Here is a 20,745-nt window from a genome sequence, read left to right as displayed (position 1 = left end):
CATACATACTTTTCTTTGTATTGCAGCTCTTTTCTATTATTATAAAATAATAAATGTAAAAATATCTAATAATTTTACAGCTCTATATGTAAATATTATGGTAACAGCCATAATAAAAGGTTAAATATATTATATTAGATCGGAAATTAAATCGTTCGTGTTTATTCATTGATAAAAAGAAATTATTAAAAAATTTAAATTTTAAAATTTTTTATAATTATAATTTATATTAATAAAATTAATAATTAAATTCATTATCAATTTAACTCTATACTTTTTATATTTCCTAAAATAGTGAGATAATTGAAATGTCCAATAATTTAATGTTTAATTAATAATTTTTCAACTTAGAGTGAAAATTCAAGATTTTTTTTTAATTTCTCTTAAACTTTATAATATTTTTTATTTATAATAAATATTCATATTATTAATGACATAAAATTAATTTCAATTAACACAAATATTTATAATAATTACTAATATACCTAAAATATTAATAAATTAAAATAATAATAAATGAAAATAAATAAAATATTAACAATTAATATCTTTTAAATCTTTAAAATTTTATTTTAAAATTTAAACGTTGTTACAACATACATAACAATTACTTGCAAATTGAATCTTCTATTACATATCAATAAAAATTCAAAATCATTTAAAAAATAAAGAAGTTTATAAATTTGATATAAAAAGTTTGTCCTTAATAAAAAGTCATATAATTTTTTCTTAATTTTCAATTATAATATTTTATTCTTATCATCGCTCACTACGATGTCAGTCTGGTATTGTGTTGGAAATTTAATATTCTTGTATTTTCAAACACGTTGTTTTTTTATGTATGTTGTGAAATTGGTGCTTTTTATTATGAATTAAAAAGGACCAAGAATGAAAAATATTTAAATATGAAATGAATTAATTTTAAAATATTTTTTATGCATAAAAAAATATTCCAAATTTTAAAATAAAAATTATCAAAAAAAAAACTTTGAACTTTGAGAAATTTACAATTTTACTCTAAACTAAAAAATTGCTATAATAGCCTGAATTTTTTTTTTTTGTATAAATATTAATGTTAACGTTAACATTATCTTATTAATTCACAATTTTATAATATATTTTTTTATTATATAGATTATTTTGGTTTTAAATATATCAAGAGCATTTTTTTTTTGTATATTTATTTATTATCAATCAATTGTGTTTGTTACCTTTGGATATATATATATATATATATATATATATATATATATATATATATATATATAGAGAGAGAGAGAGAGAGAGAGAGAGAGAGAGAGAGAGAGAGAGAGAGAGAGAGGTATGACTTTGAGTTATATTGTTGGTAGGGCTGTGCAGTTTTCGGTGTGAATCGAAAAAATGAATCGAACCGAGTCATTTTGATTCAATTGGTTCGATTTTTTAGTTTTATTGGTTTGGTTCAATTTAAAATTTGAACATGTTTGATTTTTGGTTCGATTTGATTTTTTATCAGTTAAAATCGATAAAACAGATTAAACCGAATAGTAAAATAACCCAAATAATTTTTCAGCCCTAGATACATAACCCGGCCTAAAAAAATAAAAATTCTAATATTTTCGATTTAATGCAACGGAACCGAATTGAACATATATTTTTCGGTTCGGTTTGGTTCGGTTCTGTTCTCCTTAAGTGATCGGTTTGTTTCAGTTTATATTTTTAAGCGATTCAATTTTTCGGTTTTTAGTATTCTATTCGGTTCAAAACTGAATCGAATTGAACAGATATTTTTCGGTTCAGTTTGGTTCGGTTCTGTTATCCTTAAGTGATCGGTTTGTTTCAGTTTATATTTTTAAGCGATTCAATTTTTCGGTTTTTGGTATTCTATTCGGTTCAGAACTGAACCGACTGAATGCTCTCCCCTACTTGTTGGCCCCTCGCATGGATTAAGTGAAGTTCAACATGAGTCAAGCTCACAAGTGAGATTTGGATTATGAGAGTTATCGTAGGAGGATTAACTCCCATATCTATATATGTATGTGCTATGTTTAATGTGTGCATAACTCCAAATTGTTTTCTTGTGCGAATATTATTGAATTATATATTGTATATGTTAGATGTGTATTTTATAGTAGAATTGTACTAGTTCTATGTAATTACAAAAATTACATTTATAATCAATATTTAAACTACTTGCTTACTTCTATTTAATATTTTTTTTCTAGATTATAGGAAGAGCATTTTTCTTTAGAGTCTAATCTATAATTTTCCCTATAAGATATAATATTGCTTAATTAAAAAGTTTTATTTATTTATTTCATTCTTAAAGCTCTGATATGACACTAAAATATTACAATACATGTTATTAATTAATAATGATAAATAGTAATAAAATAGATTGAGTTGGGCTCCTCTATATGTTATGTTGTAAATGGGCTCCCCAAAATGATTTATGATATTGTACTATGTAATTTAATACCGAATTTGAGAACTGTTAGGCTTATTGTGAGTTTTAAGAGTCTTATATTGGTCTAAGTCCTAATATCAATATATTCTATGAAATTGAGTCGTGATAATTGCCAATTAAACCCTGAACTAATGACTAATGTTGCAAACTGATATGGCATTTTTGTTATCTCACTAATGGGAATACTGACAGTAGAGTATAATTTGAAAAAGATGAAAAGTATAATATTTGATTGATGATTTAATTAATATATCGTATAATTGGAAAAAAAAATAAAAATTAGGTTTTCTTAATAATATTTTTAAAAAATATTTTTATCGCATAAATTATATGGCTGGCATTAATAAAATAGCTCTATACTTTTTTTTTTTCATATTTGAGAGTAATGGCAATTGAATTAAATTAAAAGTAAAACCAACTTTTTTTTTTTTGAAAAGTATAACGATTAATTAAATCATGACAGAGATACAATTTAATTGTCAAAATTCATATTATTACTCCATTCATGTGCTGCATGTGAATTACAACTCTTTTTTCTGGATTTTCCATATTATTTTTTATATTTATTTAAATTAGAAAACAATTACTCAATTTTGCATAACCTCTTTTGAAACGATTTCTGTTTTTTGGGTAAATGTTAAATATATAAATTCAGAAATCTATAGTAAGATAAATGAAAAATAAGATTTTTTAGAAAACAATATTGATTATTATGTCTTTTAATTTAATATAATATAAATTTCCTACCGCCGCCACCACCACCGCCAGCAGCAGCAGCAGCAGCTGTTCTATTAGATTGTATGACTTTCATTACAGGTTCTTATGCATGTTTTTCTTCCAGATGCATCATGAAAATTGATAGGTGAGGTTTTGTCTCGTGCAGGTTTATTTAATTTTCCCATAGAAAAGAAGATAGAATCAAATAAATAGATGCATGGGTTAATTTTTCTCCACCTTGAGTATTATCATTATTTATTAATTAGTTTATTTATTTTTAAAATTTTATTAATATATTTTTAATTTTTTACTCTGTCAATTATTAAATATTGTCATCTAATTTTAATATTTTTTCCTTTAATCCAAGCTAAAAAAAGAAATAGCAGAGAGGGAAGGAGGAGAGAATATAACAAAGAGAATGCTTAATATTTAAAAAATAATAATATTATAGTTTTTCATAATAAATTAATAAAAAATGGATGAAATGGTCTAATAATTGTTGAAATAAAAAATTAAAATATACTGATTAATTTTTCAAAATAAAATGATTAACTAATAAATAATGACAATACACTTGAAAGCAATTCATCCTAAATAGATTGAAAGAAACAAAATAAATAATTATAAAAGGGGATTTTCAGTATTGCATTGCAGGCCTATCCAGACTTCCAAGGTGATGGAATTACTGCTCACAATTTTTGACCATTTCAAGTTTTTTCTTTTTTTTTTTAATGGAAGGTAGATATGCACAAATAGGAGTGTATAAAGAAATCACCAAATCGATTAACCCAATTAATTTGAATAAATTTAAATTAAAGTCAGTAATTTTATATATTTAAATATTAATTATAATTTAAAAAAATTATAAATTAAATTTTTAGTTTAAATTTTAGGTTAACGTATAGAGAGAGAAATATAAAGAGAAATATATGAATAATTTTATTTTATTTTTTATTTTTATTTATTTTTTACTGAATAATATATTTTAAATTAATTTTTTATTATTCAATTAATGTATGATAATGTATGTATGAAAAAGATTTAACAACAGTTGAATTACAAAATCTTAAAAAATATTAAAATAAATAAAAACTGTTCAAACTGAATTCAACTGGATTAATGTAAAAATCGAACGTATAATTTAATTTCTTGATTTCGATTTAAATATTATTAAAATCAATTTTTTTAATTTATTTTGATAAATTATATTAAACTCGCCTAAACCAACTCATACACACCCCTATATACAATTAAATATATACTTTTTAATAAAATTATGATAATTTTATTTAATTCAGCCTAATAAATTGTTCCTTCATTATATATATTTATTTTAATTATACAAATAAAATATATCATTATTATAATTTTATATATTATATCACATTTTATATGATTTTCAACCTAAAAAATAATAAGAAAAAAAATATTAAATGGAGCATATATAATTGTAATTATGTTTCCCAACTAGAAAGGACAAATAAAAAATTTATCTTCTTCTTCTTGTCATTTCTTAATCTCACTGTATCATGTTGGAATAATCTTATCAGTGGCTGCTCTTGTATTATTATTATTATTATTATTATTATTATTATTATTATTATTATTTCACAATTTTTTTGGATTACATGTTTTGCTTGCCTTTTACGTTATGCAAAAAATAAAATTAAAACACTTATATTTAATTAGAAAGGATACGTATAAATTATTTATGAAGAATAAACATATCAGTTTTTTTTTTCTTTTTTTGATTTTGGTACAGACTTTTTTTGTTTTTCTAACTTGAAAACCCATGCATCTTGTTTCCTTATGAAAATATACAATCTAAAATTATGAAATCCTATTAAAAAATTAAAGAAGGGGAAATTTCAAGTTCTGAGAAAACAGCTCAAATTAAAATATATCTAAACAAAATGAATCTTTCATGAATGATCTAATCCTTTGCATCTCTAAAAAAGGATGCCTCAAATGCTGTAGGAATTCTAGCATTTATTTTACAAAGAAAATAGATCAGCCTAATCTAACAAGCTTATTTAGAGGAAGAATTGCCTTAGTCTTTATATTTAAATTTTTTTTTAATCGATATGAAATAATACACTTCTTTACGTTTAAATATGAACATTTAAAAAAAAATTAACTTAAACACAATATAATATCTCTAAAAGAGGATTATCCGAGTCTTTATATTCAACATTTTTATCTTTTATTCGATTACTATTATTGACATTTTATAAATAACTATTCCCTATTACAAACTAAGGTTTTGTTTACTTCATAAAAAAATATTTTTTCAAAAATATTTTTTAATATTTAAAACATTTAAAAAATATTAATAAAAAATATTTTTTATTAAAAAAAACTAAATTATTTTTAAAAAAATAATTTTTTAAAAAACTTTCATATAAAAATATATTTCATATTCAAATTATTTTTTACAAAATAAATAAAATTTATGAAAAAAAAATCAACTATTGAGGGAATAGGGGGTGACATTATCCCATCCCATCAGGAGAATTGAGATAAGTGTTGACACAATACTGACTAGAAAATGATGGGCCCTAAATGGTTAGTCAAATTTGAGACCAATTGTAATGAAGTACGTGGACTGCACAAGACAAATGGTAGGGCCCACACTATCTCATGGTTGGCCCAACCAACTTCTTTATACAATGGGCTAAATTGAAAAAAATAATTAGCTTTTTTATTCCCCCTTAAAAAATATATCTTCCAATTTAATTATTGAATTAATTATAAATTAATAAATTGACCAAATATTTTATTGAATCTCTATTTTTCCTCCACATTATAAAAAACAATCCAAAAGTATTATAATGTGTGGGATGTAATCATCAAGTAGTTGATATGCCCATGTTGAGAATTTTTTTTATTATTTTATTTTTAAATTGGAGGTCAATAACTAAATTGAAATGACAAAAGTTAATGAGATTAAAATTAATTAATAATTATGTAGTTGAATTTTACCAACAATGAGACTATACATTTATAATGCAGAAAGGTCCAACTAGATTTCCAATCTTAACATATTTTTTGATTTAATTATTATGCTATCTTAGATAACTCAAACTTATGCCAATGCTATTAGGAATATATTTTTCTAATTCATTTCAAATCTTAAAAAATAATTATCTCATAACCTAATTTGACTTTATCAATATTTAAAATTTTAAATAGTTATGTGTTTGATTAAAATATTTATAATTAATTAATAAATAGTTAATATGAATGATATACAGTAACTTATAAGTATAATTATTTTTAAAATGATTAAAAAATATTAATTTATTTTAAAATTAAATGAAAATATATAATGAAAATTTAAAATTAAATGAGGATAACTTTTCTACCCCATTTTTTTTTATTATGCTGTACTAATTGTAAGCTTTGTAAATCTTTCAAATAAACAGGTAAGTTTAGAATTAGGGTTTATAAGTTAATTTAAAAATGGCCTCATTCCTCCATGGCTAAATCCAGTAAAAGGACTATAATAAGCACTTGAGAAGTAGAAGACTCGTTAGCAAAATGACATTGAAGGTGGTCACTTTTCAACAGCCAATCTTCAATATTATGATATTTTCTTGCTTGTAACGCAAGGCAAGATTTGATTCTAATACGTAGAACAGTATATTATTCGATGATTTTCTTTTTGTCTAGCGTATATGAGAACAGAATATTTGGTTTGCAGGTAACCCAACCAATCCAAACGATGGCTTCTTCTCTCTGTGTGTGTATATATATATATCATCCACATGCCAGAGGCCACCGATCCTATGCAGCTAGTTTAGATTCAGATTCCACACTCTAATCCTCAAAATTGGACCTCCTTGCAATAAATTATCATGTACTTCATAAATATATAAGATTACGTATTTCATAAATGAATTTTATTATATATTTTATATTTTATATTTATAATACATTAAATTTAAATAAAAAAATATCTGTTTATTGTAATTGTTAAAATATCTGGTAGTGTCTTTGGTGTATGTCATGATGTAATACATGAAAGAAAGTAAAGGGAAAAGGGGAAGAATACAAAACTTGCTAATATATAAATGAAAAATGGAAAGAGCACGTGGGTTGGTTGTATAGGTGAAGAGAATATTGAAAGACTTGGGTTAGACGAAACCTCCCAACCAACTTACCCATCTTCCAAAGCAAACACCTTTGATTCAAAGTGTTTCTTACGTGCTGGTAACCATCTTATACTGTTACTTATTCCTTTGCTTTGAAGCTGAAATTTCACGTCTCCTATTTAACAATGCATCTCTCTCTCTCTCTCCCAATTTTAATCAACTCATAATTTTCTCTTCTTTTATTTTCTCCTTTCATGTTAAATAATTTATTAAATGTATGCGGAATACATTTGAATCAGTCCTCTTTTCTATACTCACAACAACAATGAACAAATGAACAATCAATAAAGAAATTGACAATGAACAATCAATAAATTTAATTAAAGAAAACAAAAACTACATTAGTTTGTTGGATTATTCTGTTCAATATGTATTACAGCAATTAAATCAATGAATTGAGGGAACACTGAAATTTCTGTTAGAGTGTTCTTTATTCCATCCAATCATTTACAAATGCCACACCCTTCCACATTGGGAAGGTGGCAATGAATCATGTGAGTGTGAGAAAATATTACAGAGATTTAAATCATTTGTACAAGTTTCTTCTTCCCTGTTCCGGTCAACAATTTTCTTGCTTTTTTACATCATAACAAGAGAATTTCACCTTCAACTCCATTTCTACCACCGTGTGTCTCTGTTATCTTTAGAACTGCAGCCTGATTCTTGCCATGTTGCTTAGCCTGATGTTGAGACCAGTATGAATGAGCAGCCAGGACCCTATCCAAGAGTTCCTGGGGCACTGGCTCACCCCTTCTTTGCTGAGGGGCAATCTTAGCCGTGTGAACCAATGTCTTCCATTTATCCTGCAACAGTCACCATCGCAAGTAAGAAATAACAGTATAGTATGGCTATTCATATAATTTATAAGGATGGCAGAAAGCATCCAAATACTGTAGCATATACGTGGATATGCAATAAATGGGGAATAAGCGGAGCCATACAAGTTGCCACCGCCAATGAAATCCAATCACCTTCTCAATTCCCAAGTAAACATAAAAGCTCTATGTTTGATTTATTTCATCTTCTTTTAATATAATACTTACCTTCAAGTCCACATAAGTTCGATGGTCAGCATTTTCAAAAGATCGCAACTTAACATCACGCCACCTGCAAGATGAATGGTTAATTCTATTAAGGATCTGCTTAGCATTGTTGTTTCTCTCCCTTAAAGAAACAAAAGACCCATAAAAATACAACTGTGAATAACACCACACCTTCCAGTTCCAAGCTCCTCAACTGCCTGCACTAGTGCTTCTACTTCTAAGACAGAGAACGGTCTCCTGGTTCGACGCTGTACAAGTTCAGATCGCCTAGCTTTCTGGTTAACAGGAACCACAGCAAGTGCCTCAACACTAACAGGTGGAACTGGAACCAGAGCTCTGGAATCTGACAGTGTTTTGTCGGCTAATTTGTCAGTATGAGAGGAACCTGATTCGTGATTACTGTCAATGTTATTGCCTGAACTAGTCAGTTGAGGAGGGCCAGGTGAGGCATCAGAAATCCCCAAATCTAAAACAGGAGCAGCTGGGGACCTGGAATAAAGCAAAACACATCATGTATCACGGATATGTCTTGCAATACATCTGGACAAAAACAATCAATTGAATGATGCTGAACCACAATCCAATATGTTATCTAACCTGTGTAAACACAAATGCACATAAGACATTCTAACTTCTGGTAAAAATTACATAAAATGCAAATTTAAATTACCTTGGTAGGAGTTGAGTGCTGTCACATGGTAATGGAATGGGAGGATCTTCAGTGCACACAGTTGGAGGAGCTTGCACAGGACTAGGTTCCAATGTGAAACCCAAGGTATCAAGGTTCTCTTTGGAACTGATACCAGTCTGTAATAAGGTTCTGTTATCATCCCTAACCTTCTTTCCATGACGAAGCACTCCAACACGTAAACCACCTCCAAGTATAGCTGTCACAGCCTCCATAACTGTCCTCTATAGAAAGTCACATAACACCATAGTACAAAAATCAGGAATTAAGTAACCACTGACCCTTGGCGGCAACTTGCCAAAGAAAACTATTATTAAAAATTCAATGCCTAATGACCTATTTACTTCATGCATTCAACATGTAAAAGACACATGCAAATGTAAATGGTAAGCAATAAAATCTATCAATGGAAAAATAGAAAAGAAACTGTTAGAGAGTAAACAATCTAAGGATACTGCTGTCTAGGATGAGGTTTCCTAAATATATATGAAATGAAAACACGAAGACTGGACATTTGTACCTTCAGTGAACCAACAGTTGCAGTTTCAGGGACCTCAATAAAAATCTCTGGTATCCTGAAGGACTTAATGCTGAACTTCACTGTACAAAAGAATGAACCACATATAAGAACCTCTGGCCGATGCAAGTTTACACGATGAAATGATATCAACAATTGTGTATCAATTCAACACTAGGTTTAGTACCATGAGAATCCTTGGAATGGAAAGAAGCTTGATGACCTATAATTGATGATGACATTGATACCCCATTTGCTGAAAACAATATGTAAAACCATTTAGCAAAATCAACAGGCAGAAACCTGGAACATCATGAAAATATAGGAGAAATCAAAGTAATAAGCTAGAAAAAGACCTCCATGAAACATTGTAGTAGGAGCATTCTTGTCTACATTTATGCCATTTCCTGGAGAATTACAAACACTCTCACTGCTGAACCCTCCATCAGAAGTCACAACTAAGCTATGATCAGAAAACTTCCTCCTCTTATAGAGAGTGTCATGTTGATATCTTTCATGACTGTTACATATTTTCCGCTTGCGATAAAGAGGCCTCATTCCCCCATCTAAACAAGCTGAGTAAACAATAATAGAATAAATCACATAAATACATATAGACATAGTGTAGAAGTAACCGAGAAAAAATACATATGAATCATCACAGTTGCTTACCAACTTTGGAAAGTTCGCAATCCTTCAATTTTGGAGCTACTTTCCAGTATTTAGATGTCAGTAATTTTCTTATTCTTCGATCCCCAATTCGGGATGGCAGCCTAAATGCCCTTGGCTTGGTGCCAGGCTTATTACAACTAGAAAAGTTTTCGTCATCATCTCTGATACCTAATTTACTATCATTCATAAGCCTTAAATTAGAGGCTTTAGGAACAGGATCCCTGCATGATGGCAATTTGACATCATTCTCTGAATTGATTAGTGCAGGAAATTTCATACACAAGTCCATGGGATCCTTTAAATTGGATGTGTTATCAATAGTCAAGCCTCCGGTCTCCAGAGCATCAGTTTCTAGATGTCTGCTGAATCCATTTTCCATATCACCACTACATTCCCTAGCATGAGGAGAGCCTCCCTCTATTTTACAAGGGAAATTATCACTTGAAGTCTTGCTTTTGCAAATCATAGACTTCACATCACTGCTAATTTTCACTGAGGAATCTGAATTTGTGATTATTGAGTGCTCCAGAATGGAATCACTTTCAGCATGTCTGGATTCCTTCAGAATGCACTTTTTATCACTGTTTGATAGGGCAAACTTAGGGATAAAAACACTTTCTTCACAGCTTCCCTGGTCAAGGCACTCAGTTTTTAGCGCTTTATCTTCATCTTGCTTCTGTTTAAAAACATCATCACCAATTGCAGGCCGATCGTTTGGTTCAGAAGCACTGCTAGAAGCAGAACTTTCACTCTCCTGCAAGAGTTTTCCAGCTAAAGAAGCGAGTAATTCAAATGGACATATTTGACTATCATCAACTTTCTTTTTATGCAGACCCCTCGGCTGGAACAAATAAACAAGAGAAATAAGGTCAGAAGAGTGTTCACAAAGCATTGCAATTAAAAAGCTAATGTCTGAAAGTGCAATGGGTACTTACTCTAGCTGATCTAGGAGCCCTGGGAATGAAGGGAAGATGGAAGCCATTGAAACCATAATCTTGTCTCTTCTTCAGCACCATATCTTAAGCATACATGTCAATTACACTGCCCACATTCCTTCACTGTCATCAAATCCACAAGAATAATAACCAAATCAACCAATTATAGATGCAATTTGACTACTCGACTTGAACTGCATGGTATAAGAGTGCAAAAGCAGTGGTCTCATCATCATGCGAAAATAAGAAACAATGCAACCATATGGTGCTATATGGTGATCAGCATTTGCTCTTGGGAGATTTGAAAAGAAGATAACATTGTCAGCTAATTCAACAGCACCATGAAAATTCAGGACCCTTAAATAAATAATTATCAGAGCTGATCCACCAGTCACCACCCAAAACAGAGATCCATAAATAATGGCTCCATGAGAAGCAGAATATACACTACATATTGTAGAAAAAACATATCGATGATGATCTGATAGGATAACATAAGAGCCTGATGATCAACAAAAATAATGAAAGAAACATGCTCTCGCACTAAATTTTTCTAAGAAAATTAACTCTAGAACAGAAAATTTGCAACTATTATATCAAGTCAATTAGAATAAAATTCCTCACAGATAATTTGCATCAATGTAAATATAAACTATTTTCCACTGGAATCATCGTATTAACTTTTTGAGACCCCAAAATTCCCAACAAAGATCAATAGAAAGTTCAAAGCCATGATCGATCCAACGTAGACAGCAATAGTTCATCTGGAACAGTATTTCAGGAATTACAATTCAAGGTGCAACTTCCAAATCCAGGATTTGGTTTTTGCTCCACAAAATCATGGAACTAGCTAGAATTGGATTTCAAAGTTCCACAAAACTCCAATCCACACAATCAATTTAACCGAATTCTATGAATTTAAAACTCCTATGTACAATTCAAATCCATTAGCAATTTTCTCTATAAACCACCAAAAATAGAGCGACATCTAAATCCCTTAAACCCCGAATCAGTTCAGATAAAAATGAATAACTCCAAATCATAACCATGTTGTAAAATTTTAGAGAATTCCATCTCCTACTCAAATACAACCAATTTCCACCCAATCAACCAACCAACCAACCAACCAAAACACAACTTCGAAGATCAGATCCCGATCTCAGTTTCCAATTCAGAAAAAACATTTCTTTACTAAAACTCCACAGAATTCCCACCCCAAGATCGATCTGAACTTGCTCAACCACAATTCAAAACAAAACAAAAAAATCATAATTACAAAAAAATTCAAGGAAAGTGAATTTCACAAGGAGTTCGATTAACTCACCTCAAAGAAAAGATCTTCGGACTAAAATCTACAAAGTGTGTACAGAAAAAACAAATAAAGATTGGAGAATTCAAAATCCTTGAGAAATGCAAAACAAAGAATGGAGAATTCAAAGAAAAGGTAATTTAAGGGAATTAGAACAAAGGAAAAGCAATTCAAGTCATTTCAATTCTCTTCTCTCTTCTCTCTCTCTCTCTCTCTCTCTCTCTCTGGTTTTGTATTGAAAATGATCTCTAACTAAATGGAGAGGACATTAAAAAAGCACAAAAACCTCTCCTTCTCTCTCTCTCTTCCTCTCTCTCTCTCTCTCTCTAAAAAACCACCAAAAAACAGTGGCTTAAACCTCCCTTATATCTTTTTGTAAAGTTTTGACCACAAAACCGGACCAGCCAGTGGAAGGGTATTAAGGTCACCATAAACCCCTCTTCTTTCAAGGAATTGTTCAAGGCAAGATGCGGTTTGCCACGTGGCAGCTTCTGTGAATATATCAAACCATGTCAGATTTCTAAATTTTTTGGGGATAATGTAAAAGAAATTACAAAAGAAAATGGGAAGTGGATTTGGTGTGGTAGCTCACTTCTTATGCATCCATCATTTGGTTTATTCTTCTTTCTTATTGGTCCACTTGTGAGGTCCACCGAGTCCAAGTGCAACTTGATCTCATTGAACTAAATTTCAAATATCATCTTTAATAGTATTTTATGGGATATTCTTTTATGATTCCTTTAATAAATTAATTTTATTTTTATTTAATAGATCCCCTTTAGATCATGAAGTACTCAATATGAAAATACGAATTATCTTAAAATAAGTAATTAGAAAAATATAAAATCCACATCTCTCCACTTATTATATTTTAAAAATAAAAAAAAATAAATTAAATTAATAAATTATATATATTTAATAAAATAAATCAATAATAATTCAAAATCAATAGATGTGCCTTCAATTATATGAAAGCAATAACTATAAACAATATGAGATATTAATAAATTATACTATAATCAATTTAAATAGGATTAAGAAATAAAATAATATATGACCAGTTGCATATTATAATAAACTTTATTAATTCTAATTAGGTTAAAAATTAATATAATTATTTGAATATATTGAGATTAAATGGAAAATAGACGAATTTAATAAGCTTCTTAATTATTTTTTTTCCCATTTTGGACAAGCAATATTTTTTAAAATTATATAACCATATATTGAATGATTTTCTTTAAAGAGGTAAGTGGATATATAGTCCTTGTTTATTTGCTCATAGTCATTTTATTAAGTAGTATATATGTGCACACGTGAGAAATTGCATGGAATGAGCATTTTTATCATTAAATCTAGTTTTCCATACCAAGATTAATTAATAATTAAAATTCACGAATTAATATTTTGCATTGCATGCCTTATATACAATAATAATTACACAAAAAAAATTATATAATTAATTTAAAATTAAGACTTAATTATTGTAGGAGTGACATTATTTGCAATTCACTTATTTATCTTTTATATATATATATATATATTTTCGGTTTAAAATATTTAGATTTTTTTAACCATATTTAGACTTAATTAATAAACCAATTATAATATATTGGACTTACATATAGAGAAAGAAAGGAAGTATTTTAGAAAGTTATATTTTATTAATAAAAATGCAGTGTTAATTTATTTAAGACTTTATCTATCTCTATAATTTAAGTGTTTATTTAGTATTGAGATTAGAAGATCAAATTTATTTAAAAAAAAAAAGAAATATTTTAAATATTATTAAAAAAATAATTTTAAAAAATAATTTTATTATTTAAGTGTTTTTTTAACTAAAATTTATTAAATTTAATTTTAAATTATTTTTTAATATTCTCTAATTAATATATTTAAAAAATAAATTTCTTAATAGAAATTCCAATAGGGGCACCTTTCTATATAAAAAATTTGACACACTGAAAGACAAACTAATCATAAGAAAAACATAATACTAACATAACATAAAAAAAAGAAATGCATTCTTATTATTTATGAATTTAATATTATATAAATAATGATATTAAAAAAATATTGTTAAAATCTATAACTTTTTTAGTGATTTCTCTATTAAATAAAAAAATATAAAAATTTTTATTAAATTCAGAAAGATTACTAGGTAAAATATATATTAATTTATTTTACTTTTTTAAATTTATATAAATAATTAAAATAATTAATTAAATTAATATTATAATTCGTTTATTTATATTCACTTTTCAATTATTTTCTCAACGTGGGATATATTATCCCAACAGAATTAAACAATCCAATTCATTGGCCTAAACAGGTAACAGGGATCCAATTAAACCCTGATGATTACAAATATATCCTCCACTTCTAAATAATTAAATATTTTTTCCATCACTCTTAAAAAAAAATCCATCAGTAGAAAGGAATAGACTAAAGTAATTACACTACCTTAATCACTTGTTAGTTGTTTAATAGTTAGGATTTAATTTATTAATTACAGTAATAAATAATATTTTTTAATATTATTTTATACATAATATTAGAATAATAAATAATATCAAGATAAATATATTTATATATTAAAATAATATATAAAATAATATAATATATATATATATAATACTATACATAATATTAATATAAATTAATTTTAAAAAATTATTAAAAATTTTAAGTCACGATATTTATGTATATCATTCATTGTTTATTGAGAATTTTTAGGAGAAAAAAATATTAAATAAGTCATTATTCTTTTAGTCAAAGGCTGAATAAATTTAAAATTAAATTTTAAGTTAAATAATTTTATATACATTTTAATTAAGGTGAGATAAATTTATATCTTATAAAATATTATTTTTTATGTTTTTAAATAATAAAATATTAAAAATAATAATTTTAATATTAAATATTTTTCAATTTCTTTTTTTATTTAATTAAAGTTAATAAATAATTTTTAATATCTAAAAATAAAAAAATTTATTTTTAAACAAATAATATTTTATTATTATTTGATTTTATTAGAAAATATATGAATTTATTTAATTTTTTATTGAAAATATAAGAATTTATTTAATTTTTTAAAATATTTATTAATAATATATTTAAAATTTTTAATAATATATAAAACACACGGTTAAAACTCAAATCTATTGTAGTTTATTTTTAAAATTTTATAAATTATTTGAAAAAATAAATATGTGGCGTGAAAAAAAGCCTGGAAAGTATCGAAAGGAGTGGCCCCAAATGCCAAACTGGTTTATCCCGTAAAAAAGTGTCTGAATAGATAATGTCTGACGTGACTTGTTTAAATAATAATTACAAGTTTCCTTCATTGACAAGTGTCAAGCAGCTGGTTTCATCGAGGTAACTTTCTACACGTGTCAGTCAGATCCGGGTCAAAAACAACAAGCTTCCGGGTTGCGTTTGTGGTCTGGCTGTTTATGACTCAGGACCTCAGCATCAGGGGTTCGGTAGCTGTGAGGAAGTTGTATACGCGGTTTGTTGAACTTGTATTTCTATACGTTGTCCAAACCTCTCATTTTATCCTTATGACTATTTAAATTTTGTGGACTTTTATCTATGAATGGTGTCATTTTAGAATCTGTTTGATATTGATATTGAAATTATCATTAAAAAATTATTTTTTTAAATATATTAATTAAAAAATATTAAAAATTAATTAAAAATTAAATTTAATTAATTTTAATTATAAAAATATTAAATATAATAAAATAATTTTTTTTAAATTATTTTTTTAATAATATTTAAAATAATATTTTTATTCAGAAAAATAGTTTCATGCTTTGAATGATAAATAGGCCTTTAATCTAATTAGAGTGAATGAAATCATTTTTTTTTTATCTCAATTTTCTTTTAAAAAAATTATCAAATTTAAATTTATAGTCTTTTATTATAAAACGATAATTTTGGTAGATAAATTTGCTATTTTATTTTATTATTAAATTAATAATTTCATATTTAAATATTTATCTCAAAATATAAAACATTTTTTAAATTTAATGATAATTTAAATAAACTAAGATAATAATTATGAGTTGTTCTGTGAAATAATATTCTCCTTTTCTTATTATCAAAATAATTAACCTTATAATAATTTGACAGAGACTCAAATTTAAGATTTTTTTTTTAATTGAAAGGTGAATAAAAATTCATCAGACTATTTTTAATTAACTCAAAATACAAAATATAAATAGTATTAATTCTTAATTAGATTTTACTACTTTAAAGGCAGCATGGCCTTAGTACCATTAAGTTAAAACTCATTAATTAATAGTTTTTTTTTTAATTTTTAATGAGATATTTAATATTGATTTTTAAAATTAATTTTTAAAACTATTTTGAATTCTTCAACAAATTATTTGAAGCGGCTTCAAATAATGCATGTGATTTTAACAAACGAAATTGAAATTTTCTTTAATGTTTCTTAGTGTAAGTAGTTGCAATCAAAGTTGTAATTATGTCAACAAACTACCCTTTATTATGTACTTAACTAAGTTTCCAAGTCTTTCTTTATGTTAATAATCACTTTCCTGAGAATCAAAATAATAATAATAATAATAATAATCACGTTCCTAATTGACATTCTAAAGGATTAAACCAATATTAATAGTAATTCTTTCCAAAGTTAGGTTCACTATCTCATCCATTTCATCTTGCTATTATATAAATTTAAACTACTTAGAATTCTTTTAAGATTTTTTGACATCTAAAATAATCAAAAGTGCTTTTTTAATCACTTATCTTAATAGATCTGTGCTTTCCCATTTCCCATTTTACATCATAATGATTAGAGAATATATTTTTTTTATTTAAATTATTCAAATCTATAAGATTTTATTTAAATTGCAATTAATATCCCAATTCATAATATAATTAATGATAAATTATGCATTAATGCCAGACATTTGGGATATGACTTTGTTGTTATATTTTTTTTTCTTTTAGTATATTATTAATTGTTACTGGTCAAAAGAAAGAAAACGATTCTATGCGCTTTTCCTGTTTGAAATCTAGAATTTTATAAGAATTCAATTCTTTGTCAACGAGAGAATTTAATTCTTTTTAATGTAAAAAAAAATTCATTTTTAAAAAGAAAAATTAAAAATTAAACATAATTATGTGGAAATTCATTTATTTTTATTTTATAAAAAATTTATTCCAAATAAAGCCTATAGACTAGACTTTATAATTGCGAAAATACCCTTAAAACCCATATTCAACACATATTATTGACAAACAGATAAAGATAAAAAGCATGTGATGATCTAACACTAATGGCGTAAAAAGTCAAATAGAGATTAGATAGTGAAAGGAAACTTCCAAGAGAAGGGAATCTCCAAGAAATATACTCCTAGCAATCAAAGAAAAACCATTAATTTGAGAGTTAGGAACATGACCCACAAGCAGTTCCTTTCTCTATCTGAAATTTGGGTCTCGTTCTTCTGTGATCAAGAATCAAAAAAGCTAAAAAGGGTACAAATTTTCTGTTAATGGGGCCTTTTAGTGATGACCCATGTGTACCCAAGTAATAATTTAGTGAAAAAGTGATGAGCTAATCGAGTATAGCAATTAGCATAAACCCTCACATGATAGATTCGTGGATGGGGGAGAATACATGTGATTTGAAGAGGTTTATGACATTAACTACATGTGATGGCTTGTGGATACAGCATGTCTAGCTTGGCTATTGGCCAGCTAGCTGTCTAACAAGAAACTGGAAGGAAGAAGAAAAAAATAATGGAGAAAAGAGAAAGCTAAGCTAAAGATTGGCCAAGGGGAAATCAAATAGGTGGCAAGGGTGAGAAAAATGTGAGGTTGGCAAATTCACAAACAGATAAAGGACAAGCAAATTAATCACCCATTAACAGCAATTTTTATTCTTAAATATATATTTTCAAGTGCCTGGTAGAATCGGATGATTCAGATCTGGGTTTGGCCTGCTGATGATGTAAAAAGTCGATGAATTTTGTTCAACAACAAATTGCAAACAATGTTGAATTTTCAAATTGCTTGAGAGAATTGGGGTTACATAAAATTCCAACAAGAAAAGAAAGGTATTTATTTTGATTTTGAAAGGTTATTTTGGATGATTTTAAAGAGATAGGACTAATGCAATCTTGGAGGTTTTGAAGCCACCTCAATTGGGCTGCACCATCAAACAGAAAGAGAATTTTCCTGGCAAAGGCATGGGCCAGCCTATTTCCTTTCCTATTAGAGTCTCTGAGAATCACTCTGGCAATGTCGTTAATAACTGTTTCCACCTGAAGCCAGATGGATGATGAATTGGAAAAATTATTGGATGCACTCGAAACATTAAACTGCATTTCTTTTTAATGTTTATATAATGTAGTTTTTTTCATAAATTATGAAAAATAAATTTTATATTTATGTGAGTAAAAAAACACTATATATGTTATATAATTTATCAATAAATTTAATAAAACAACAATCATTTGCTTAGAGTCTTGTTCAAAATTCACCATAGTAAAACTTTTGACTTTAGATTTGACAATATTAATATTTCTAATAGCTATTAGTGGTTCTAATAGTTATCTGCTATTTTATTAATGGTTAGCTATTAGATATTAATAGTTAGTTGTTAGTTATATATATAATAATTTAAAATAGAAAAGTTTGATAAAAATAGCTGTTAAATTAGCCGTTAAATATAAAAATAACAGTATTATCTTGTATCTTTGATCAAAATACTTTCTCAAACTTTAAATGCTAGTATAAATATTATAACTCCGAACAATATAAATAAGAAAGGTTATCTTTTGACCCTAATCAAAATACGTAGGAGAGGAAGTTGAAAGTATGAGACATAAGTGGAGTCTGGGAAGAGCAATGAACAATTGAAATGGGTTGAAGGCTCCATTAAAGTTTTTAGTTAAATTTAAATTTTAATTAATTAATATAAATTAAATCTAATTATTATTTTAGAAAATTAATTAACCCATTGAATTTAATAAAAAAAAAAGATTTTCAAAATCTGTTTCATGAACTAATAAATTGGTTTGTGCTCACCTATAGTTTAATTTCAAAATGATTTTTCAGAAAAAAAATAATATGTTTAATTTAGTAGTTAAAAACCTATGCATATTGAAAAATTAATATATTTCATTTTTCTTCAATCTCTATTAAACCTCTAACTCTTGGGCTTGGCTCTTTGTTTTTATCATTTTTAATCCCCTGGCCAAATTTAAAAGCCCAGAGCCCACTTTTAGCCCTACATGTCCAAGTTGAAGGGCTGAGTGGCCCAGTTTCCATTGTTCCTTCACCCTACCCAATTTCCATTATAATGTTTTGAGTATTGTTATTAAATCCGATCAGTGGATTGACCCGACGAAGGAATAAGGTAAATGGATTAGTGACGTAACAAATATATTAATGGTTGAATTAGTGGATAATTAAAAATTAATTTAATATATATAATTAATTAAAAATTAATTAAATTTAATATTTATTAATATAAATAAAGAAATGAAATTAATTAAATTTAATTTTAAAATAAAAATTTAATATTTATTAAATTATATTTAATAAACTTTAGTAGTTTTTTAAATTTTATATAAAAGTATTCAAGTAATATAATACATAAAAATTTTTATAAATGCATAATTTTCTTTATAATATTTATGAAATATTTATTATATGTTAAAAATTAAATATATTAAAATAAAAAAATACATAATTATTAAGCTAATTCAATTGATTTTGATTTTAAAGCTTTTTTTTATGAGGTTTTGAATTCAATTTTCTATACTAACACTAAGCAAAAGATTATATTGAATAAATGAATTAGTCAAGTCAATTAGATAACATTGGTTTACTGGTTCAACTGTTGATTGCAAGAGTCATGCCGGGTCGCTTCTTTATCTGATTTTAATTACAAACTCGGATTGATTTGAGAGCCACTTCACTAATTCACTGGCTAAACTAATCAGTTTAGTTTAGATTTAAAAACTATGATTTTGAGATCATATAATAATTGAGACATCTTCTCTATAAATTGAATAATGTTTATTCACACAGTTATATTTAATAATTAAAAATACGAATTTTATATGATATATAAAAATTATTCAAATTTAATCTAACCCACATGTGGATCTGTTGGGGGCAATAGATGGAGGAAATGAAACTGGTTGTTGATGTGAGGTTAATTGACCTGTTATTTAATTGCTAATGAATGCAAAACTTAGCTGACAAAACTAGTTGGGCAGAAT

General features: G+C 26.6%; 1 protein-coding gene across 1 annotated transcript; it reads right to left on the bottom strand.

Annotated features, from left to right (window-relative positions):
• Nucleotides 1–7,729: 7,729 nt before the first annotated feature.
• Nucleotides 7,730–12,815, bottom strand: LOC110650611 (telomere repeat-binding protein 3). Its single transcript, XM_058133606.1, has 10 exons — nucleotides 12,497–12,815; nucleotides 11,173–11,295; nucleotides 10,238–11,078; nucleotides 9,922–10,140; nucleotides 9,753–9,821; nucleotides 9,569–9,648; nucleotides 9,031–9,272; nucleotides 8,532–8,849; nucleotides 8,361–8,424; nucleotides 7,730–8,120 (listed from the first exon to the last, which is right to left on the bottom strand). Exons 2-10 carry the CDS (start codon nucleotides 11,251–11,253, stop codon nucleotides 7,902–7,904), a joined length of 2,133 nt encoding a protein of 710 aa, XP_057989589.1. The 5' UTR covers nucleotides 11,254–11,295; nucleotides 12,497–12,815; the 3' UTR covers nucleotides 7,730–7,901.
• Between the last annotated feature and the right edge of the window lie 7,930 nt (nucleotides 12,816–20,745).

This window comes from Hevea brasiliensis, chromosome 14 (genome assembly GCF_030052815.1).
Source record: "Hevea brasiliensis isolate MT/VB/25A 57/8 chromosome 14, ASM3005281v1, whole genome shotgun sequence".
Lineage (NCBI taxonomy): Eukaryota > Viridiplantae > Streptophyta > Magnoliopsida > Malpighiales > Euphorbiaceae > Hevea > Hevea brasiliensis.
This window is presented reverse-complemented; position numbering and strand designations above follow the sequence as displayed.